This window comes from Myotis nattereri (genome assembly GCF_964212035.1).
Source record: "Myotis nattereri genome assembly, chromosome: 4".
NCBI lineage: Eukaryota > Metazoa > Chordata > Mammalia > Chiroptera > Vespertilionidae > Myotis > Myotis nattereri.
In genome coordinates this window covers 40,698,353-40,724,379 of record NC_138079.1, presented here as the reverse complement: position 1 = coordinate 40,724,379, position 26,027 = coordinate 40,698,353, and the positions used below count along the sequence as shown (strand labels likewise).

At 44.8% G+C, this 26,027-nt stretch overlaps 1 protein-coding gene across 1 annotated transcript in view; it reads right to left on the bottom strand.

The window, feature by feature from the left end:
• The window catches only part of IQGAP2 (IQ motif containing GTPase activating protein 2), a 268,671-nt gene extending 243,490 nt beyond the window's left edge, over window positions 1-25,181 (bottom strand). The window contains exon 1 of the mRNA XM_081088634.1: window positions 24,864-25,181. Within this exon, the coding sequence (XP_080944760.1) occupies window positions 24,864-24,909 (46 nt within the window). The 5' untranslated portion in view covers window positions 24,910-25,181. The remainder of the gene's footprint in view (window positions 1-24,863) is intronic.
• Between the last annotated feature and the right edge of the window lie 846 nt (window positions 25,182-26,027).

The following is a 26,027-nucleotide window of genomic DNA, read 5'->3' as shown; positions in this document are numbered from 1 at the left end:
ACTGGCTAAGTCACTCTCACTACCTCTCATTAGGATATTACTGAAGTAATATCATTGTTTGAAACATGATTGGTTTGCCGTACAGCACAGGAAATAAGCAAGGGGCTTATATATTTAAAACACAGATCCAGATCTCCATTCATGCTTCCACCATGTTCTATTAGCTCAAGGGGTGTGTGATGCTCAAAAAAACCCACCCCAGAATATTAGCTCAGAAATAGACCGGGTTAAATCATATTAAAGCTATAAGCCTTTTCTAATCCTGCAGAACTTCCCCAACTTGATTATATGAATACAGTTAATTCCATTTGGGAGATAATACAAGCTTAAATGTTTCAACCCAACATGAGTATGCCCACTCTTCGTAAATATGAAAGCCATTAACAAAGGTCACTTGTAATGACCACTCATTTCAGGAACCATGCTGCCTGCCACCAACAAGACTTCTAGGCGAAGTAGCGAGAAGAGAAACAAAACCAAACAAATCAACAAAAAGACTGGTTTTCTTACATCTCTCTGCCGACTACAGTGCATGCTAAGCAGACTAGTGCCTTCTTGTGCAAATATTAAACCATTATTACCATAACGGTCATATAATAAAATACAAGGAAGGTAAAGTATAACAACATCCCAATTTTTAGATATTTACCCAGTCAACTTTAACATATTTTAAAAGTTAAAATCTCACACAGCAACTCATAAGAGCAATTTAGGAATACATAATTCATTTAAAAATTTAAACTGCATAGAATTATAGAGTAACAAGTGAATTCTCCTTCATACCTAATGCCCACTCAAGTCCTACTCTTTTCCCCACCAGAAACCCCCACTAACAGTTTGATGTGATTCCTTTTAAATTGTTTACTAAATTTTTACATATATGCTTATGCTATATTAAAATATTAATTTTTTGAATACATTTTTTCTATAAATAATAGTCACTTAATACAAGTCAGTACATGGAGAGCTATGCCATTCTTTTTAAAGGCTGCATAGTATTCCTTTTCCCCCCCTAATATACATATTTCAATTTATTAAAACCACTCTCTAGTTGTCAGGCACTTAAGTTAACTTCATCTTAGTTTTTTTCATTAATTCTTTTTTTATATATATTTTAATTGATTTCAGAGAGGAAGGGAGAGGGAGAGAGAGATAGAAACATCAATGATGAGAGAGAATCATTGATTGGCTGCCTCCTGCATGCCCCCTACCTGGGGATCAAGCCCACAACCCAGGCACGTGCCCTTGACCAGAATCGAACCTGGGACCCTTCAATCCACAGGCCGACGCTCTATCCATTGAGCCAAACAAGCCAGGGCTCATTAATTCTTTACAATATACACAGCTCATCTTTTATTTCCCCATTTATAATGAACTCATTCTTGATATAGCTTTGCTGACTTCTACTCACACTAATTTTCTATTGAATCAGTGCTACAATATAGAGTGGACTAAATAGTTGATGTGACTTTTTTAAGTGGTTACAAATGCTTTGATTCTGTCTATTAAGAGGTGGGATCTACTCTGGCCAAGTAGCTCAGTTGGTTAGAGAGCACCATCTTGATATTCCAAGGTTGCGTGTTTGATCTCCAGTCATGGCACATACAAGAATCAACCAATGAATACATAAGTAAATAGCACAACAAATCAATGTTGCTCTCTTCTCCCTCCTCTCTCTCTTTCTCTGCCTCTCTCCCTCCCTTCCTCTCTCTCTAAAAATTAATAAAAAGAGGTGGGATCTATGACCCATCCCCATGAATCTGGGCAAACACTCAACAGTTTCAACCAATAGAGGGTGGCAGAAGGGGCTTTACCTGACTTCTGAGGCTGGCTTATCGAAGTCCATGCAGTTTCCTCTGCATCTCTTGGAAGCCAGCCCCATGCTAGGAGGGCCACGTGGACAGACTACCTGAGGGTGCTCTGGTAAGCAGCCCCAGCTGAGTCCAACCTGTAAGTCACTCCAGCCCAGGTACCCGGCATATGAATGAAGAAGTTTTTAGGTGATTCCACCTCCCCCAGAAGTTGGGTCTTTCCAGCACATTAATTGGTCCAGTAAATGGAGAAAAGACAAGCCATTCCACTCTTCCCTGCCTGAATTCCCAGCTCAAAGAATCTGTAAGCATAAGAAGATGGTGGTGGTTTTATTCACTACGTTTTGGGTGATTTGTTATACTAGAGCACTATATAAGAGAATCAGTGGTACATGGGTCTGCATGCCTAGCTCAAGCAGGTGACATTTCTCTCATCCCAAATCTTATTACTGTCTAAACACTTTGAGGTCTGGACTAGGTCCTCAGATTAGTCTTTAAACCATTATAAACTCTCCTGGCCTTACCTATAAACTGGGGATATCTACTCTACTTCCTCTTATAGAATGATGCTGTGAGAACTAAAAATGTGTGAAAACTCTAACAAACAGAACTACGTGTGCGTGTGTGTGTGTGTGTGTGTGTTCCTTTTCATTCCCCGGAGCAAAGGTATTCAAATGCAAATCTCCAGTGAACTTGGGGTTTAAGATTTAGTCAGGATCTCACTTCCGGATGGAGAATGTAGGCACTTTATTTGTTTCAATTCTCCCACAGAGACTTTCACAGATGGGCACTCTTCTAATTTTGAAAAGTTACGAATAGTGAAAATTTAACATCCTCATCAACGTGATAGGAATATTAACTAATTTTAATACAGACAGACAAAAAGTAAACAAAAGGACATATGGGAGGGAATAAAAACAAGAAAGAAATATGCCTAAATGCTCACAATGGTTGTATTGGGATAATGACATTAAAGATTATTTTACATTTTTCTTAAGTCAGTTTAATAAGCAATGTAAGGACAAGGCTATCCTTGCAGATTAACATGCGGACCTGCCACCTGCCACAGAACAGTGGGAGGCCTGGGCTCTGTGCCTTCCTCTGCATCCCCAGTCTGAGATGTTTCCCCTACTTCCCACACTGCCCAGTAGCACCTGCCATGCCTTCCCTGGGACCAGCAGCCCTGCAGACACAAAGGGCAACCAGAGGAGTAGCCACTGCTCCCCATGCTGCCCAATACCCGGGAGAGAGCCCCAGGCTAAGAGAGCGAGTGCCTGGCTGCCTGTCATCCCTGACCAGCTGAGTGACTGCAAAGCTGTGCCAAAGCCCTTCTGAGGGGCTGGTTCTGCTGTGCGACTCTCTCTGCTCAAACAGAACCCAGGGAGCGAGCAAACAGCTCGGAGTCTAAAATGGTCCAATCTGCTGCCTTTCTGGAGCCGGTCTGCCCCTTCGATGCCCACTCAGGGGGTGCAGCCATCTGTCTCAGGCCGTCCTGCTAAACTCCTCACAGCGCCAGGTGAGCGGCTGCAAGCACCGGTCCTTCTGCTGCCTGACAGCCTGCAAGGCTCAAGCTCAAGTCCCGCCCACACCCAGGTCTGTGGGCAGCCCCTCACAACAGATTGCCAAGCGCCGTATGCTGCCCCCCACTCAGGGTGCTCCATCCTCCCCCTGCACATACTGCCAATCTTTAACGCCAAGAGTGGGTCCTTATCAGAGCCTCACTGCTGGACGTGTGGTTTACAGACCAGCAGCACGGGCACCACCGAGGCACACATCTCCGGCCCAGCCCAGCTCCTGAACCTGCAGCTTAACCTGGATCCTCAGGCCACGTACAGCACGTCAAAGTGTGAGAAGCACGGCACTGGAGAACCCTCATTTACAATGTAGCGGTGCTGTCAGTATAAACCCCGTTACACTAGTCACGGTAGAAATTCTGAGAAAGTAGTTTTAAGTGGTGGGAAACAGCATAATCGCATTCCCAGCAGAAAGAGCTCATTATTCATGCACTCTTGAAAGGGGAGGGGGCAGAGCTCAGCTCACTTTATTTCAGAGCCAAAGCCAAGAGCATGAAAGTGAGGCTATTCCATTTTAAATCACCTCCCACGGTCACAAACACTAATTGGTCCAGTAAATGGTATTATAAAGGCTTACGGTGGGAGCTTGGCCAGAACACAACACAACAGCACAAAAAGAAATATCCAGAAAACAATTCTGTTTCTTTACCATCGTAACGATTCTCAACCGGGGACGTCTGGCAACGTCTAGAGACGTTCTGGGTTGTCACAAGTGAGGGGGGTACTACTGGCAACCGGTGCATCAGGGATGCTACCGAACATCCTACAACACGCAGCCCCCGACAAGAACTGTCCAGTCTACAACGTGACTCGTGCTGAGGTTGAGAAACCTTGACCTTCAGACTGAACCATAGTGTCATTTGCTCTTCCCTCTCAGTGTCCCCCATTACCTACTGCTCGCCCTACCAAGACACCCCCCACCTCCAGTAAAAAAGCCGCACTCCCCTTGCTCAATGGTTTCCCACCCTTGCCTCGGAAAGGCGCCTGTCCCTGAGTGTGTGACAGGCAGGGACAGAGGAGCCAGGGCCCTGTCCTTTCGGCAGGAAGGGCCCCGCTCGGCCCGTCCTCGTCACTCAGGCACTGCAGGCCTTAGGTTGCCTATTATAAAATCATGGGCTGGGTGGGGGCCTCACAGATCCTCTGGTCCGGCTCCCTCAGAGGCGTGTTAAAGGGGCTGCGTCCTGGCCTGCCACTCAGCACGCAGCCGGCTTCCTTTGTAACACAGGGGAAAAGGAGCCGGGCTCACAGGAACGCAGAGAAAGGAACAATAGCACAAACCCCAGTGCCTGAAGCGCCCAAGCAACTGTTGAATGGCAGGGCTCTATTTTTAGCTCATCTTTCCTGAAAAGGCACCCTGCTTCCCCTTTCCCCCAGTACCCCAGTATCCTCTCCAACACTCTGGCTTCCCCTCGCCTCCAAAGGTTGCTGTGAAGTTCTGTCTAGGAAAGTGAAGCTCATTTCACAGAACAGAGAGAGAGACTCATCCCGATGGGCAGGGAGACCGCACGTCCCAGTCTGTCCAGAAACGGCCCCGCTGACACCGTTGCTTTGACATAATGAATAGACACACACACACACACACACACACACACACACACACACACACCCCTTCTTCCACCAGGTTTCTAGGTCTGGACAATGGATTTCACTGTAGGCTGTCTTCTGGGACATGCTATTCCCAAGGAGAATGGAGCTCCAGGCCTGACGTACTCTGCCCAGCAGTCAGCCGCAGACGTGAGAGTTAAGCCCAGGAGCAATTATGTCTCATTTGGCTCTTGCCGGTGACGTGCCAGCTGACCGGAATTCTGCTCACCCACGAAGGGAAACCCAGAACCGAGCCCACACACTCTAATCTTGGGACTTGAGGGTGTCAAGAGAGAGGTTATTGGCACAGATCCTGGGAAAACCTGCTCTTAACCTGACCCATGAAGTTAGTTACACAACAAGTTCCAATTCAAACTCAGTCGATCCTCCAACTTCTAACACCAGCACATAAGAAAAACACCAATTTCCATGTGGCACACCCACTGACCTGTGAGGCCTAAGAGGTCTTACGGAGCTCAGAGGCTCGAGAGGAGGGTAGCACAACAGCAGGGCCGGCAAGACGAGTCACTGGCAATTCTTTGTCACACCAGCAATTTCTACCTGAGACTATACTGGCCCAAGTCAATCAAGTCCAGATGGGGCAAGACCTAACATTTCTCACAATCAGCAGGAAAAATAGGAAAACCAGTGCCGGTGAGCTCCCCCCCGCCCCCCAGCCCCCCTTACAATGATTACAGGGCTCTTCAGGAAAAATGACGACTGCAGAACAGGAAACATGGTTCTCTCTAAAACAACTGTTAACAATTTGATGCATGTCTTTCCAGTCCTTCCCCCGACAGGATTTAAGTTCTAAGTTCCCCCACGGGGTATCCTGCTTTCCACGTTATTATATAAGCGTTTCTCCACATCATTAGAAACCAATCGGTTTATTTTAAGCTGTCTGTGGTTCTCCGATGGTAACATGAACAGCTGTCTGCTATTCAGACTTCAAAAGTTTATGTGTAACATAAGGTAGTAAATAAAGAGGATGGGGAAAAGAAATACTACAGCAATAAAATTTTAATGAAGAATCCATCTCCCAAAATAGTCTTGGTCACCAGTCTCGAACCTCCCCTTGGATTCTGCTGGAATCAGGGAAGCGGGCAGGCTCCTGCCTTAACTGCACAGTGAGATGGAACAAGCTAATACATACACGGGAAGAAGCGGCCAGGCAGGCAGGCGGGCAGGCATGGTCAGGGCCTCCTCAGTGTCTCAAAATCCCTGCCCTCGCAGCAGCCACGGTCCTCCACGCACTCTGCCCTCCTCTCCCCTAACCGACCCCACACGCATTCTCAACCCTGGGCCTCAGCTCACACGGGCTCTTCTAGAACGCTTCTTACCCCACCCACTGAGCACTCACTACACGCCAGGCGCTGTGATAAGTGCTTTACATTTGCTATCCTACTTTGTCCTAATGTTGTCATCAGATGGGTTCCCTTACTTCATTTCACAGGAGAGGAAACCAGGGCTGACGGGTAGTAAGCTACAGAGCCCAGCTTTGCAACACTGTGCCATCTCCCTTCCAGAAGGTCCACTCTCAAAGGGCAGTGAGATCAGCCCAAAGTGCTCCTTTGTTGAATGAACTTTACATATATCTCACTTTCGTCCTAAAAGTGTTGGAGCAGGTAAACAAAGATAGATATATTAGAAAAAAATGTATAAATATAAAGAAATAAATAGGGTAAATGGAAAAATGAAAGTAGAGAAGAAAGATGAAGGCAGAAGGGATATAAATATACCAAAACAATGGGTACGCCCTAAACACCAAATCAGAAAGGATATATAAACCCCTATGTTCATAGAAGCACAATTTACCATAGCTAAGATTTGGAAACAGCCTAAGTGCCCATCAGCAGATGAATGGATTAGAAAACTGTGGTACATTTACACAATGGAATACTATGCTGCTGTAAAAAAGGAATTCTTACCATTTGCCACAGCATGGGTGGAACTGGAGAGCATTATGCTAAGTGAAATAAGCCAGTCAATGAAAGAAAAATACCACATGATCTCACTCATTTGTGGAATATAATGAACAACATAAACTGATGAACAAGGACAGATCCAGAGATAGAGCGGCATTGATTGGACTGTCGGGCCTTGAAGGGAAGGTAGGGGAGGGTGGGGGTAAGGGGGAGAGATCAACCAAAGGACTTATATGCAAGCATATAGGCCTAACCAATAGACACGGACAACAGGGGGTAAGGGCATGAGCGGGGGGATAGGGGGTAACGTGGGGATAAGGACACATATGTAATACCTTAATCAATAAAAAATATATATTTTTAAAAAAAACAATGGGTAAGCCCTTCATAACATATATATATATATATATATATATATATATATATATATATGCCCCAAATTTAGTTCTGTGCTTTCTATCAGCCAAAGCATAAAAACAGAAAGTGGATATTCATAAACTTGAATTATGGATTTATGTCAAAAAGTCTTGTTACCATAGAAATTATGTTGGAAACAATGTATGTCTCAGCCATCTAGCCTGATCAAAGGACTTCTAAATGAGCCTATTTTCTGCTTAACTGTTGGCTAAAGGACAGGCACTGCAAAGTAAATTGATAGAAACTGCTCTAAAAAAAAACCACAGAGTGCCCAGTTCTCTTATTCAGAATGCACTGAATAGCCGTGAGGTCACTGAGAGGGTTTAAATGATCATTGTGAGGGGCTTGCTCCTGCACAGTGATGCTATTACTGCTCGCTTTCTCTTTCTGTCTGTCTCTCTCGCTCACTCGGTTAGTGCCCACGGTGCATCTGCCTTCTGATGCTTCCAAATCCTTTCTTTGATATTTGCTGCCTGCACTCTCCCCACTCGCCCTTCTTTCATCTGCTTTCATGATGATGTCTCAGCTTTGCCAATGCCGAGCCCTTGACTTAATGGCAGGCACCGGTCAACCCTGCTAACTCACCAACGGCTATACACAATGGCTATACTATTCATGATCAGCCAACGTCATAGGGCTAAAAAATCAGGACGTCTAAAGTTCTTCCTTTTCCCAAATGGAGTGGCTATACTGAGTTGAATAGTATCCCCCCCAAATCATGTGTGCCCAGAACCACAGCATGTGAACTTATTTGGAAATGGGTTCTTTACAGATGCAATAAATTAAAATGAGGTCACACTGCATTCTTAATCCAATGACTGGTGTCTTTATAAGAAGAAAAACCATACATCTCAGGGGAATGCCATGGAACCATGGAGGAAGAGATTGGAGTGATGCATCTAAAAGCCAAGGATGCTAAGGATTACCAGTAACACCAGAAGCCAGGAAGAGGGGAGGCAGGAGCCTCCAGCAGAGCCTTCAGAGGGACACGGCTCAGCCGACAACTGGGTTTTGGGCTTCTAGCCTCCAGTATGATGAGAGAATACATTTCTATTGTATTAAAGCCACAGAGTTTGTGTTAATTTGCTACAAAAAGGAAACTAATACAATGGCTAAATGCTTTACCCAGAAGACAGAGTACAAGTAACCAAAACTGACTTTTTACTTGTACCCAACAGGTATGGTAGGCACGAAGCCTGGAGTCACACTGCCTGGGTTCAAATCTGCTGCTCACTGGCTGTGGGATCTTGGGCAAGTTACTTTACATCTCTGTACCTCCGTTTTCTCACCTATAAAATGGAGACAATATTACCAACCTCAAGGGTTGTTATGAGGATTAAATCAGGTGATTCATGTAAAGTGCTTAGAACATATATAGGGCACATATAAGCACTACATGTATTTGTTATTATCAGCGCTAGGAGTTAAACTAACAGCAAAGGTAGCAACCAGTCCCCTCCTTTTAGAACTGTGTACACAACAGCCACCTCTCGGGGTCCTGTCCCGTCCTCCCAGGCATGAAGCACTACAGGATGTCTCTCCCAGATCAGGATCTTCCACTGAGGTAGGACTGTCCAAGCTTCAGTGCTTCCTAGGCTGTTCTGCAGAGCCAACATTTTCTCTTGATAAAACTCCATAAACAATACTTAGCACATTTCCAAACTAATCATTAAGAGACAACAACTTGGTTACATGGAGTTAGACTGTTGTAATTCTCAGCTCATTTCCAACAGGAGTGGAAGAATGACCAGCTTTCCAAAACAGCAGGCTCCCTAGTCCGGGTCCACCTTGGCCGGGCACAATGAAGCTGGGATCCTCCGCACTTCCTTAATCTGGACCCGGATTAAGCAGTATTTAAAATGACCAACACCCACCCACAGGAAATAGTTCCTCCTTTCCCTTACTTTCAGTCCACAGATGTTCTAGAGGCCTGGCTTTCATGCTTTTGCTAGCTTTCATGCTGCCAGTCGGTCACAAGACAGCCGAATAGAAATGCCAAGTCCAGCAAAACCATCATAACTCACTCAAAAGTACCTGCATTTCAAATAATACTTCTGAGGATAATTGGGATTATCTATGGGATAATTGGGATTATCTAAGTAATATCTTTGAAATTGATGGGAAATATATTAAGACCTTGCACTGAATGAGTAGGTTCTCTGTACCAGGCGCAAAGGACTTTATATAGATCGATTCATTTGATTCTGATTACTATTAATTCAGTTGACAACCAGGGAAGTTAAGACTTTGCCCAAGGTCACACAGCTAGTATATGGAGGAGTCAGGTTTACAACTAAAACAATATTCTGTTTTTAAAATCCTATACACCCCAGAGAGGCAACATGTTACCTCCATTAGCACTGTTTATAGAGAGACCAAAAGCAACTTATTGCCTATGTTCTAATACTATTTAAATTACTAACCCAAAACTAAACTCTTTAAAAAGTTGTACATATGCAAAAATAAATAAATAAAAAAGTTGTACATAAAATAAATGAAATACTACATGCTAAACCTTGTGCTACATACCACCTAAGGTCACAAAGTAGTAAATCTTACAACAGCTAGATTTTTATACCCTTTACCATTGTCCCTTTTGAAGAATGGACCCACACATGACCCTGGGGAGGTAATCTGAACAGGAGTCAGGAGGCCTGCATTCTGCGTTATTACTTGAACCCAAAGATATTTCACCCTTCTGAGGCTGCCTCAATTCACTCCATTGAAATATAAGAGGAGTGTGTGTCCTAATGCCCATGTCTGTTGCCCCCCAAACCCTGTGCTGTGACACCTGGGCCCATTCATCACCCAGCCAGGCCCCATGACCAGTGAGGATGCTGGCCTCTGGCCACCTCCACCCACCTAGCCCTAGAGTGCTCTGTGTATAAGAATGAATTAGAGTTGTCATCTTCACTGGTTTAAAAAAAAAAAAACAACACACACAATTCACACAAGATGGGGTGGCCATTCTTCACAAATTAAACATAGAATTGCGATATGAACCAGCAAATCCCATTTCTGGGTATATACCCAAAAGAAGTGAAAGCAGGGACTCAAATGTATACCTGTACGCCAATGTTCACAGCAGTGTTATGCACAATAGACAAAAGATAGAAGCAATCCAAACGTCCACTGAGGGATGAATGGATAAACAAAATGTGATATATATATGCAATGGATCATGATTCAGCCTTGAAAAGGAAGGAAATTTTGACACATCCTGTAACTTGGGTAAACTTTGAGGACATTATACTAAGTGAAATAAACCAGTCACTAAAAGACAAACATTGTATGATTTCACTTATGTAAGATATCTACAGTAATCAAAAGCATAGAAACAGAAAGTAGAAGGGTGGTTTGGTTGCCAGGGGCTGGGGGGAAGGGGAATGGGGAGTTATTGTTCAATGAGTTATAAAGACAAAAAAGTGGTGATGGCTACACAACAATGTGAATGTACTTAATGCCACAGAACTGTATGCTTAAAATAGTTAAAATAGTACTTTAATGTATATTTTACAATAAACACATATACAGAGTGAGGGATTTTGACTAATTCAACGAATTACAAACCTTGGCTGTACATTAGAATCTCCTAGGGAATTTTTTAAAATATGTTTTTTATTGATTTTTAGAGAAAGATGAAGGAAAAGGGATAGGGAGATAGAAACATCAATGAGAGAGGAACATCATCCATCGGCTGCCTCCTGCACACTCCCTACTGGGGATCGAGCCTGTAACCCAGGCATGTACCCTGACTGGGAATCGAACTGGTGACCTCTTGGTTCCTGGGTCAAGGCTCAACAGATGAGCCACACCGGCCAGGCATCCTAGGGAAATTTTTTAAAGTATTTATTCATTGCCACTAGTGGGAGGATGGGCATGGTAGTCCCGATGTGATGCAGTCAAAGGAAATAGTGTCACTCGGGAGGCACTCATACCAGGAGGCAGACCTGGGTTCCTCAGGACAGTCAACGTCACTGAATGGAGAGGGATACAGGAGCACTGTTCCAGCCAGGGGAGGACCAAAGGGACATTACAGCCAAAGGCAATGTGAGAAACTTGACTGGACTCTGGATCCAAACCAAGGACAGATGGGGAAAATCTTGGTGTGGAATTTATGTTGGATGGTGAACTTGAACCCAGGATACTGAGGATGTGGTTGTGAAGGCAAGCATCCTTGTCGGCACGTGAGACACGTGCTGAAGCGTTTAGGGGTGAGCTGCTAATGTCTGCACATGGAATGGTGTGACAAGATGCTAACAGTTGGTGAAGCTAAGTGAAATGAATGGATGTTCACTGTATTGCTCTTTGAGGTGTTGAGGGTTCAAAAATATTTAATAGAAACACAAAACCATAAATACCTATGCCAGAACCCTACCCCAAAATAAATACACCAAACATCTGGGGGATGAGACCTAGGAAATCAGCGATTTATTTGTTAAGTTCCTCTGGAGATTCTAATGGGCAACCAGGTTGACAACTAAGCTACAAGAGCTCTAAGCCAGGATGTGACATGATGATGGTGTGGATGGCAGTCAAAGACATGCAATTAACCTGGGAGGCTGGCCCTCTGGGAAATCTTCTCGGGCCCCCAGATGACCCAACTGTCCTGCCTTTCACCACTCTTTTATTTAACAATAAACCACAACAACCTCAACTTTATAAAGAAATGAGTTCTATCAGCAGAGTAGGAGACAGAAGGTAAACCTTTCCAGGTTTCATCGCTGAGTTGTTAAAAAAGCAGATTTCCTGTGTCACAAAGACGTCTCCCTGCACGAAACATTCTCCTAGCAGAGTCTCAAAGATGCAATTCTTGATAAGTCTTTTCAATTTTCAGGATCCTATTACTCACCTGTGTTTTCAACATTTACACTCCTAGTAAGAGAAATGCTCCAATGGACAAGGAAGGACCTGGCCAAAGATTATATATTAGGATTTGGAAAATGGATATATCAAACAAATTGTTACCAAAAGCCAAGAACTTGCCTTTAAAGCTGGAGGAGGGGGAAAGAAGTCCCATTCCAAACAGCATATGCCACAAAAACTAAAGTGGCACTGCTTTGAGATAGGTGATTAAGTGATAAACCCTTTCCAACACTATTAAGACTACATCAAATGGTTATGCAAATAAATGGCAAAATTACCCCCCAACCACCACCATCACACAAACACATCTGACCAGTTTTCAAACCAATCTCTCATACCTCACACCCCTTTGAGATAAAAATAAACTCATTTTTTTTTCAGATGTAGATGGAAGCTCAGAAAAGTCATACCCAATGTTACAAAGTGACACCTCAATCTAAGACTTCGGATGCTAGATGCTGACCTTGCCATCATGGTGTTTCATGTCTCTCATCACCTTAAGGTGCCAATACTTCATCACAGCTACCTGAGTTTTACAACATAATGGCAGGGGACAATGGCAGCTTCCAAGAAGCCAAGAAGCCCATACCAGGGGTGGGCAAACTTTTTGACTCAAGGGCCACAATGGGTTCTTAAACTGGACCGGAGGGCCAGAACAAAAGCACGGATGGAGTGTTTGTGTGAACTAATACATGTTAACACTGCTGCTGGTGAAGGAGCGGAGGGGAGAGCAAGAGAACCCTCCGCTCTTTCGGCTCCGTGGGCCGGATAGAACAGCCGAATGGGCCGGATCCAGCCCGCGGGCCGTAGTTTGCCCACGGCTGCCATAGACAGATCTGGTTTTGACTGTTCACTGTTCACAAATATTTTCCTACCAAGTTGAGGGACTAAGATAGCAAAGGCCATCTCCAGTGGAGGGACTCTCCAAGGCTCCTTATCATGTTTATATAAGGCTCCAATCACACTTGACCCCTGAAGGCCCTGGGTCTGCAAACCCCATGTAAGTCCCGTCATGCACACACAGCACTCTGCACCTCCTAATGCCTGAAAGAGAAGTCATGGGTGTTCTATGTCCTTTCAGGCTCTTGAGGTTCTCCCTGAGTCCAGAGAATAATCCCCTCCTTTTATGTCAGCAACCTTTATTGTATGTGGACACTATTCTTGATTCCTTATTGCCTTTTACAGATCAGCTTCCTATAGTCTTTCCCTCCACAAATTTTAAAAACCTTGAGTAGCTACTGCGCACCTGGGCTTTTGAGTATGTCACCATTGCTAACTTCACTATGTTGATTCCTTATGTTTTTAATCGAACCTCTCATTGTCTCTATACAGCGTAACAGCTAGAGTCCTGGACCTTCAACACTTCAGTCTTTCCATCTCTGTCTCTCAATCTCTCTCTCATGCACACGCACAAATGCACACATACATGCATACACACACATATATACACACCTGGAAAATTACACCTCCTTCCAATAATAACAGACCTTAATTTTCCCAAGACACAGTTTATAGCTAATGAGAACTTTGTATCTTGAGCAGTAAAAGGTAACTGTTGTAATTTTTCTAACTATAGACACATTTTTATAGTAGGAAATTTAGAGAAGGAAAACAAGTGTTTCATTCACCAACGATCTCGAACAGCAATTTTCAACTGGTGCACCGCAAGAATTTTTTATAGCATTCTTAAAATTTTACTTATTTATCAATTTTTTAGAGAGAGAGAAATGGAGAGAGAAACACCGATGTGAGAGGGAAACATCGATCTGTTGCCTCTTGAACATACCCTGACTGGGGATGGAATCCACAATCTGGGCATGTGCCCTGACCAGAAACTGAACCCTCAACCTTTCAGTATAGAGGATGACACTCCAATGAACCATACTGGCCAGGGCCCACAAGAATTTTTAAAACATGCAATGCCTGGCTATTTAGTCAGGGGTACTGACCTCTTTTCCCTTCGATTGTCAAATAAAAAAAATAACAACAGCCAACACAACAATAGCCATGAGATGAAAAAGGTTGAAAGTCACTGATCTAGAAAGAATCACTGCAGACATGTTGACTGACTTATGTACCCGGACATTGGAGATATAGCAGAGACCAAAAGACACGGTCCCCACCCTCAGGGATTATATTGCTGTTCTATTTTATCCGTGCTTTCCTCAGGGCAATCCATGTAGTATTTTCAAAACACACTGGCTTTGTTTTTATTGAAAGGTAACACATGGAAAAAAACAATTTCAAATAGTATTCCCACCCTTGCCCTCAGTCCCCCGCACAAAGGCAACCTTTAAAGAGATGTTTGCATAACCTTCTAGAGATATTCACAGGTACACAGGTTAAGTGTACTTTCCCTGTTTGGTTGCTAAATGTTGTTTGTCCTACTGTACAGATCAAAGATTTTCAGAGATTTCAAAACTGCGACATGGAAGCCCATTAAAAGTTTCATTTCTTTCTCAGAGTTCACCTAATTGAATGTGAAAGTTATAGCCAGAGTCAATGAGGAACATGCAGGTACAATCCTCTGAACTGTTGGCAAATTCAAACCGACAACAGCAAACATTCTAGTATTGGAGAACTGAGGAAGAAAGCTCTGCGACCGTCACACAGTCAGTGCCTACGCAAGGCGAGGACTCATGTGGCCCTGCTTCTCGTGGAGAGAGAACTGTATCTATCTAATATTATCTATTTTTTAATGAGTATTTTCTTTTTTTGGAAAATAAAACTCAGAGATAGAATGAAAGTGAAAACATGTTTGCATTTGACCATTTCTCAGACAAATTTCCTAATAGGAGCAAGAATCTGGAAAGACAATGGATCATATGGGGGGAGGTGGGGAGGGAAACAAAGCTTAGGGGGTGGGTGGAGAGAGAACTCAGACTCTGTATGACTGACATCTTGCCAGGCCCCCTACCACACCCTGTAAAGCCTACCTGGTCAGCCCAGAGCTGAGGCAGAGAACTCCAAAGTGATGGGTGTACCCAAGAAGCCAGGTAGGAACCAGCCAAGTCTGGCTGATTCCAATAATCTCTTTTTGGGGAAGTGAGTAGACAGGTCAATAGGAAACATTTATATGAAACTTGCCGGAACTAAACAAACAAATTGGCAGAAAGGAGAGGGAGGTAGAATGAATGAAGAATCAAAGTGAGCAAGTGAAAAGCAGCCCAGTTTCTCTATTTCTAATGGTTCCAACGTTCCAGTTATTCCTGTAAGTTGAGCTTCATTGAGACCATGGAACTAAAACTTCACTAACTTTCTAGAGGCAGTAAACCCTAAGGGGTGTCTGATGAACTCTGTACTTCCCCCTCCTCTTCCCCATCTCCCTTCAAACACCAAGTTGACCAGAAGGTTGGCTGATCCTGGTAGCCAAGTCAAGCTCTGCAATCTGAACCAGGCACAAAGATGAACTTACTCAAGTAGCTCCTTCCCATTTTGATAGCATTATGCACCCCTATGTTCATAGCAGCACTATTTACCATAACTAAGATTTGGAAACAGCCTAAGTGCCAATCAACAGATAAGCGGTACATCTATACAAGGAAAACAGTCGTACATCTACACAATGGACTACTATGCTGCTGTAAAAAAAAAAGAATTCTTACCATTTGCAACAGCATGGATGGAACTGGAGAGCATTATGCTAAGCGAAATAAGCCAGTCAGAGAAAGATAAATATCACATGATCTCACTCATTTGTGGAATATAATGAACAACATAAACTGATGAACAAAAACAGATCCAGAGACAGAGAAGCATCAATCAGACCATCAAACCTCAGAGGGAAGGTAGAGGAGGGTGGGGGTAAGGAAGAGAGATCAACCAAAGGACTTGTATGCATGCATATAGGCCTAACCAATGGACACAGACACCAGGGGGATGAGGGCATGAGTGGGGGGTTGTGGGGGCAATGAGGGGATAAGGACACATATGTAATACCTTGATCAATAAAGAAAAAGAAAAAAAAAGAACCCTTGGGCTTTCAAACCAGCAGCAGCAGCAATGAGCCACGTAACCATGAAGGAGGCAACAGGATGGCTAGTAACTGCAGAGTGACAATTCCTCACTAAGGTAGTGACAACTACCACAACCATTTCTTTTTAAAAAAATCTTCACCAGAAGATATGGTTTTCATTGATTCTAGAGAGAGAGGAAAGGAGAGGGAGGCGGAGAGAGAGAGACATCAATGTGAGAGAGAAACATCGATTGCCTCAGGCACACACCCAGCCCTGGGATCAAACCCAAACCTACCACGATCATTTCAAAAATGACCCAAAAAGCAGTGTAGAAACTCAATCCCCACCCAACTTCCTTTGGAAATAGTAATATCTACATTGGGGTGTTTTTTTAAGTATATCAACAATACTAAATTTGATCTCCACCCACATTGAGATGGGCTCCATTGCCATATAGATGAAGAATTTTCCCATGAGTATATGCTTTCAAGAGAGTATGGAGCCAAGATTTTAAATCCTTCCTGTTAAAGTGAGAAAGGGACAAGGAAATGGGAGACAGTGCAGGGCTATGGTGGTAAGGGTGGTATTGGTGTCATCACCCTCACTGTTTAAGTGCTGACTCTGTGGAAGCACATTCTGAACAGTAAAGTTTCTTTCTTTAAAAAGAAGATTTTTTTTCCAATTACAGTTGACATACAATATTATATTAGTTTCAGGTGTACAACACAGTGATTAAACATTTATACAACTTATGAAGTGATCACCCCAGGAAGTAGAGTACCCATCTGACCCCATACAGAGTTACTACAACAGTATTGACTATAGTCCCTATGCTGTATTGACATCCCCGTGACTGTTTTGTAACAGGCAATTCGCACATCTTAATGTTTTCATGCATTAAGCCATTTCACCCTTTGAACGTGCACTTTCCCACCTGCATTTTATAGGGAAAAAAATAAACAAAAACTAACAAACAAAAAAATGGAGGCACAGAGAAATCAAAATAACTTGCATAGGTTCCACAGAGAGTGAAAGTAAATCTAAACTCAACATTAAATATTTGCCTGGCACTTGAAAGCTACTGAGATTATCTTTAATTTGACAGATAATAGAAGCATGTTCCTCGTTTGCACAAACAGTACAGTGTAGATATTTTAAGGAAAAGCTGTAATAACAGCAAATATTAAAGAAAGTATTAAGCCTCTTCTAGGTGCCAGGGTACCAGGGCACCAGGCTACCAGCTGCTTACTGAGCATAAACATTACTTAAGTATTTGAAATATATGTTGACTCAATCACATTCAAATCAAGTCTTTTTTTATATGGAGATGACTAAGGAAATGCATTAATTGACACTGCTTAAGTTTGAATTCATTTTGGCAGTAAAATATGAGAATTGAGACAAAATTATCAGGAACTAATCTACCTTAATTTTTTTTAAATGATATGAAATGTCTTCCATCAGAGATTTAGTAGTAATGGAAAAGGAGAATAATTAAAAGTCATCTTTGGGACGATCCCAAGCAATATCATAGGGATATCCTTCTATCTTTAAGCAATAGCAGAATAAACAATCTGTAGTTTCCCTGCAATGTGGGGATGACCTGGTGCACGTAAGCCTATCAAATAGTATTTCGCTAACATTCAACTGTTCCAAAAACTGTGAATAAGTGAAAGAGTGAAACACTTACTTTAAGTTGTCCTAGAGGGAAAAAAAAATGGAGGAAGAGGACATTATACAACCCTTACTGTCCAGACACCCCTGCAAGGATTAGAATTGCCAGGCTTGGAGCCTCCCTTTTATACAAAAAGTCTCTTCAGCTCATTAGCCTTCCCAGTGGCTCCTAAGAGCACTACCTCCACCTCCATCCTTAAGGAGCTGATCTCATTTAATCCCTTCGTCAGTGGGGATGTTGGACTTGATCTTCCAAATCACATTTGTTTCCCAGAGGGAGAAAAGCAACCTTAAAGCCATACCAAAATAAACACAAAGCTGTATAGAAATCAATGCCTGGGTTTGGATGTGGTCCATGTGTATGCTCAAATCAAAAACACAGTGAATTCAGTAAATAAGCATGCAGGCATGTGCTGTGTGTTTACACTTACTTGACAAAAACCTGCAAGCACAGTGAAGAGGTAACCACACAGAGGCGTTTTTTCCCCCTTGCACAAGGATCCTCGCCAAGATCCTTGCCTACCCCTTTTTTCTTACCTGCTCTCAAAGAATTTACCGTCTGGGATAGTTTAGAGTTAGTTGTCTGTCTCCCTGGCTGGAGTCTGCTAGGCTCCAGCAAGAGAGTCTACACCTACCTCTCTTCGTATCATTGAATGGCATCAATTCCAAAAGCATAATCACTGTTCAGTAACTTCTGGTCTATCCTAAGCAGAACGACCTGACAAACCAGCCCATCCAAAAGAATTCCCAAACCTAGAAGCATGGCTAAGATGCCTCTGAGCCAAAGAGAGAGAGAAGAGGGCAGCAAAGGCACCCATCCCAAGCCCCACCCACCCTCCCTCAGTTCCCAACACCATGCACTCCAACCACACCTAACCTTCCCACCATTCCCAACTTCACTGGACCACTCATCAATGGAAGTGTAATGAAAAGTTTAAAAGGAAAAAAGATCCTTTTGCTTCCGTGAGAGACTGGCTCAAGCTTCTCTCCCCAAGACAACTCAACTTGCCCTTAGTTGCCTACATATAAAGGATTCCATGATAAACCCATTCCAGCTACAACTCTGTTCCACAGCACCATCCATACACCCTGAGCTTCAACCTCACCAAACTACCCACACAACAAATACACTGAGATGCCTTTCAGTTTTCCTCTGAACTTCCTTCAAGGTCATGTTCAAACTCAAAACTTTTGTGGCAGTCCCCACTGCCCCCATCTAAATCAGTCATTCACTCTCATGTCTTCACTGCGACAGATCTTGAAGGTACACTAATCTATATATATAAAAGGCCAGCGACCGGACCAGAAGAACGACCAGAACAACCAGAATGACCAGTGGCTATGACGGCCCATCCCCACCAGCCCGGCCTGATGGGCCCCCATTGGGGCGGGTCAGCTGGACCCCACCCATGCATGAATTCATGCACCAAGCCTCTAGTGTAAGCGCTATTCTTTACCTTCCAGGTTTTCTTATAAGCTGTAAACATCTTAGTCATTTTTCCTTTATCTATAGTAGGCTGTACATGTTAGGTGCCCAATTAATTGAATGACTGCTATTTGTTTCACACATGTGCCAGGAACCCACAACAGCCACTGTTACAGGAATATAAAACACCTTTCAAACTACAGGAGAAACCCTCAGGGCTACAAGGGCAGTCAATGGCCAAGTCTGAATTCGAACCCACATCTACTCAACTCCAACGCTTCTGCCATTTCATCAACACCATCATGCCTTTCAAGGGAGAAAACTGAAATAGAACAGGAAGGTGAAAAAGTATCGGTCAGTCAGCTCACTGCAAGCTTCTGCCTGATTTCTCATCAACCTCAGACTTTAAGGCATGGTCAATGTATGTAATAAAGTGTGTTTTACAAATTATCGTATTTCTAGTCATTGGAGCATGCCATTATGTTATGGAAAAGCCTTTCTTTTATTTCAGTGCCTCAAAGTGCGATGGTAAGTCTCTCCATAGACGTGCAATCCTTTAATGAGGCCTGAATGTTCTCTGTAAAAAGCCCACGTATTCTATGCTTTTCCTTGGGGCAGGTGGGTTGGGGGATCAACTTTAGAGAATCCCATGCATCATCTTTTAAGCTCGTACTATCCAAATGGCTACACGTTTCTGAAGTTTGATGAAGTCATGGCAAACGCCTTAAACAGACACAAGGGGTGAAACACCTACAGTCCATTCAAGGGAGGTGAACTGGCCATAGCCCATGAGCTTCAGGTTCTGACAAGCGCTGGCTTTCCAGTTCCCACTGTAACCTGCTAACGGTGTGGCCTGGAGACAACATCCTGGATTTCAGCTTCTTTGTGAAATGGGGAAGCTAGTGGCCCTCTCAAAGGTAATGAGCAGCTGATAACAATAGCACAGGAAGAGCAGCCGCTTGGAATACGTTCACACACCCTAATTCCACACCCATGCTGAACTGCCTACCACCCTGTCCGACTTATCTGACTACCAAATCAGAAGCTGAGTGTCCTTGGTTTCTCCTTTGGTTATTTTGTGTGGATACTAACCTTTTAAATAAAATGAGCTGTTAAAAGCTTTTGGAGTAGAAAGGTGAGGGGTAACAGAGCAAAGGGGTTAGCTAACATCCTAAGTAACACTAAAATCTAAAACAAACTCTGTATTGCAAGCTTAAACTCTCCCAAACAAGTCATTTGGCTAACAACATGTGTAATTAAAGTTAAAAGCATACTAAAACAACACTTTAGCTGTTGACCTTAAAGCTCCTTGTGCAATGCTCAACCGAAACATTAGCATATGAAGGAGTGACTTGACTTTTTGTCTCCCAAAGACAGCATCACAGGGACACTGCACACATCTCAAACCTTCTGCAGTTCGAATGAAAGCACTAACAGAATGTTAGAGCCATGCTGCATTAAACACAGATGCATTCAGTCCTGTTTTACACACCCAAGTTTAACTAGTTCAGAACTGACATTTTTTCATCTCCGGCTGATGCTGGTAAAGAGGTAAGTTTACTTATTGGAGTGGGCAACTCCAATATTCCAGTTACCAGGTGATTTAGAAATCCCACCATTCAGACAAGAGCATTATTCAAAAGCTCAAAGCATCAGCCAGAACCTTCCTTCCTCTGCAACACACACACACACACACACACACACACACTCACTCACTCACACATACACTCACACACACACACACAAGGTTTATGTTGCTCGTTTTAAAAGAAACCAACAGTGAAACCTTGATTACTATTAATTTTACAATGTTTCTCATGAGAGGAAAGGAATGCAAAAGGTAGATAACCACAGTTCCTACTACATGAACGTTGATCACAGACCCACAGTAGGCACTTAAATGTTGAATGAGTTAGTGATAAATCTGGTCCCAAAGCCCCACTTTTGCCCTTACTGGCCTTTTTAACTCTCAATTTTAACTAGAACAAAACTTTTGAGAGATCATGGTAGAAATGTTATTTTAAGAATTACTTTGAAAATACATCATAATTCATTACAACAGCACAAAAGTCATTTCTGAACATATACCTAAAGTGTCATTTAAATTTGGTTTTGAGTGTAAAAAAACATTCTGGTTATAATACATACTCTTCTAGCTTTGTCTAAATTAGTACAGCAGTTTCCACCTTTCCCTTTTTTTTTTTTTTTTCTCAGTTCTTTCCTGCAGAACTGCATCTAGTGAAAAGCTGGTATTTTAATTTTGTTCTGTTGTAATACCACACAAAATAACTTCACAGGTTGCAGGGGGATGTGGCCAACATGAAAGCAGCAGGAATTAAACAGAAAGTGGTCTCTTTCGTTTTAATTCACTGCACCAATGTGTAATCAGGAAGATTTCAGCAATCTCTCATGTCAGAAAAAAAAGAAGAAGGAAAGAGAGAAATCTGAGAAGGGCGCCTTCCTGGAGAACTCATTGAGAAATCTCTCAAGTACAGCTCACTCCACAGTGTTTTACAGACACTCAGCCCGGCGGAGAGGAAAGATACTCTAACAGTCTGAGCTGAGCTTATTTACCCTGTACAAGAATTACTAAATTAAAAGGCATTTCAAGGGGAGAAGAAGAGATGGCAAACAGAAGACCAGACCTGAAACAACTCTAACAACTTAATTCAAACTACCAAATTGCTGTTTTTAAAGCCCTGTCTCAAGTTCCTTTTACTCAAAATGTACAACACTGGAACTGAAATGGTAACAATGAACAGGGAATGTACTGGGACTTTGCTTATTTTTAAATGTCTGGGATAAAGTCTGTTTGGTATAGTTTGAGGTTTTATTGAACCTGTACTTACCAAACCCACAAAAAGTAAAACGTGAAGCCCTATCATGCAACACAGCATGGACAAGCCTGCATTGTCCTTGTGTTGACAGAAGCCCAGAAAGCCAACAACAACCAGAAATGATCTATCCTAAGACATCATATCATCCCCTTTTGCATGAATAGTCAATGTTAGGTAGCACTTATTAACACTAATGTATATGCCACCAGATACTTTCAAAATAGATTACGAACATGTACCAGTCACACAACTGGTATCAAAATCAGAGAAATGTTCATTTTAGGACCTTACAGGCTATGGCATTAAAGCCTTCACATTTCAGGGTGGTCCGAAAGTCTGGAAACTGGCAAATATTTCCCACTTACTACTACATGAAGTGACCAAAGAATGCCAGCTCTTCATGACCTGGGGGAAGGGAAACAGGAGTGACTCTGACAAGGTGGCATACGGGACCAGAATCGGGAGGAAAGCTGGATGACGATTTCCTAAGACAGTGGCCATGTGGAGCGCTCTTCACACCCGTGGGATCTGACTTCCTCGACTGCTGCTTCTGAGGGGTGTAATTAATGAAAACGAAGCAACATGTCAGATGCACATGCAGAGACAGATGGAAAGCTGCATGAACACACTCCACTCACTGCAACTTTTCACACCACAATGAACTAGTGAAGGGCCGCACACGGAACAGACCATGGTTTAAAAGGTGACATATTCACCCAGTTTCCAGACTTCGTGGTCATCTTATAATTTGAGTGATGCTACTACAAGCATGTCAAACTCGTGGCCTGGGGGCCACATGCAGCCCACATGAATTTTTTGCGGCCCAGCCAATATAATGGTATGTAAGAAACGTTTTAATAAAAATGCCTTAACTTAATTTTTACAATATTCTGTTATACATAATTATGAATAACGAACTACAACGTTTGCTAATGACTGATTACTATGATAATGTTGCATCCATTTCCCTTACACGCCTTACATGCAGGGGCACCATTTCTCTCCACTAATACTAGCAGCGAATATTTTAGCAGCCGATTGTCACATCATTAGTCTTGGACTGACTTGTTTGGTGCGCGCAACAGGAAATATTTTGCTCTCGGAGAACAAGAAAAATGGGTTTATTTTTGTTACACTTATTAATTTGTGCAGTTATTCAGTGTCTGGTAAGTGAATGTTCAAGAAAAAAATGTTAATTTTATTAAAATGTTCTATTATTTTATGTTAACAATTATTTATTTCAGCCCTTCGTATTCAGCATGTCTCTATCCAAATAAACCTACGTTTCTATGAAAATTGAAGCTTTTGTGTTTTTTTGCGGCCCACATAAACAAACCTTGTTTGGCCCGTGTTAGCCTTTGAGTTTGACATGCTTGTGCTACTACATGTTCTGGGAGCTCTTCACATATATAAAGGGCTTTCTCCAATTTGGATGAGCCCAGCGTGCCTCCTTGCACCCAAGGAACTCTGCTGTCTGTGTGGTTTACCAAAGTGCAAACTAAGGCTGCAAAGAACTGGGTCTTGGTTAACTGCTAAATGCATTTCCCTAGAGCACGGAGGCTTTAGCTGACTCCCCAGGCCTCCTCCTCACTGCCTGACACCAGCAGGGTCACGCTGGTAAACGAACTTGCCATCTCTGACACTCCATTCCAAGGAAGGGGAGAGGGAACTTACACAAGTTGACTACTCCCCTTTTTTTTCTTAGGCAAGTGTGTGGGCCTCCCAACCAGGCAAACCACAAAAAAACAACCCTACGACTCCACCTTACCCAAAACCTGGTACCTTTGCCACCAAGGCCAGCCTCCACAAAGATTAACCTGTGGTCCTTGGCCAAGCCTCACTAATAGGACCAACCCTGGAGAGAGAGAGAGAAGGAGGAGGGAGAGAGAGAGAGAGAGAGAGAGAGAGAGAGAGAGAGAGAGAGAACACGAGCGCCAACTTTCTGTTTGTTTTAGAAGAAATACTTCCTGGCACATGTTTAGTAAAGACTCTGAACTCTGCACACGAAGCCACGTGGTTGGTGCTAATCTGGCTCCATCCACCCCCGACCCGCCTCTAAAGCAACCTCTCTCAGAGGGCAGGCCCTGGGGTAATGGACACCGTCTCGTTCTAGTCACGCGCGCTCCTCTCTCCGCGGCAGCCCTCCCGCGTCGCGGCACTGTCCCCGCGGGGTTAGAGGGGAGCGAGGAGACGCTGGGGCCGGAGGTGTTCCCTTCGGCAGCAGCACGAAAGGGTTCACATCTGTGGGGCCCAAACTGGCTCCTTCGGCTCAGGTGAAGCCCGAGGGAGCGCGATAGGAGGAAATGCCTGCCTTCCAGAAAAGCCGCGCTGGCCACGCGAGCGCAGTGCGCGGGCACACCACTTCGGCGCCCACCTGTAGCCGCAGCAAACAAACTTTCCTTTCCTTCCGAGTCGGCCGAATCCGGTCCCTTACGCCACCCCCTGGCCCAAGCGGGCAGCGGCCTGGAGCCCCGCGGGCTCCTCACCTGATACCCATAAGCCCCCAACCTGGTCGGTCCCAGCGCGCAGACCCAGCGCTGCCGGCGCGCCCCGGGGCGGGGGGGCGGGGGTTGCGGGTAGAGCGTAGGTGTTGCCAGCTGGGGATCTGAAATGTGTGGGGAGAGTGGGAGGGCGTCGCTTCCTCCCCTTTCCAACTCCACCTCCCAACTTTGCAGCCACACAACCGCTGCCCTCCCGCTCTCCCCGCGGCGCGCACCCGGCTCCCTCGGCTTTTCCAACTCCTCGGGGAGAGGGTTCCCCGGCGGTGGGAACCCGCACGCCCGGCGCACTTACAGCCATAGCGGGGTCTCTGCAAGGACGGCAGCTCCTCGTGGGGCATCCTGCGCGGCTCCGGGGGCCCGCCCCGGGCGCGCCCCCCGCGGCTTCCCTCGCTCGCCAGGCTCGCCGGCTCCGCGCCCCGCCGGCGCGCTCGTATCCGGCTTCTCGCTGCCCTCCCCGAGCCGTCCCGGGATGGGCGACCGGCTCCCTCGCTGCTCCCTCGTCAGCGCCCGTGCAGCCGCCGCGCGCTGACACCGGAGCCAAAGTGAACTCTCCTTCCTCGCTCCCTCTCGGCTGCCGCCGCCTCCCTCGGCAGGTTTCCTTTCTCCTCCAGCCCGGCCCCGTTATCCAACGCGCAGCGAGCGCGCCGCGGCGCAGCGACCCCTACCGCGTGTGGGGCGCAGCGCCCGGGCCGCGAGGACCCGCCCCTGCCCGGCCGGGGAGAAAGTGGCTGCGCGGTCGCGGGGCCGGGATCCCCTGCAGCTGGGGCCGGGGCAGAGCTGGCGGCCCGGACTGCAGCGCCCGCCTGACGCTTCACGTCTGGAGCGTTAGAGGTGGAAGTGAACCCCCGCGCGCCAGGGCAAGGAAAACCGCAGAAGACGCAGGCAGCCCCCGTCGCCCAGCGTGTTGCTGTTACAGGACAAACAGCGCGGTTCCTTTTCCCCTGGGGAGATGGAGCCTTGATTTCTCGTCTTCCCCCGCCCCCCTCCCTACCCCTTCGAAAGTTGCTTCTCTGCCTCCTTGTCTACAAAATACAGGGTTCCCCTTTCATGACAAGAAACTGAGAGTGTTTGCTGGAGGGGCGAGATACCCAAGCAACCACTCAAAACACAACTGGGAGTCACCCTCTTTTCGCCTTCGGCCCGCCCTGCCTCTCTCCCGCGCGGTAAAAAACTACGGCCCAGCCCAGCTGGGGTCGCACACACAAAAACCTCTTCCGGCGAGGCTTTTAAGGAAATTAAACCACATGGGGCCCGTCTTAAAAGGGGGGTTTTCGTGCAGTCACCTGGAGCTGCTTTTCTCTTTGTGCCTCAGAGGGATAAGGTCTGGAGGAATGGGGGGCCCTTCTATGCCTGTGCCCTCAGCTGCTTGTCAAAGGTGCAGTGTGTGGGTGACCAGCTGGATGGCAAAATAAGAAACAGGTAGAGTGATAAGGGATTTAGCTGAAGAAAGGGTGGC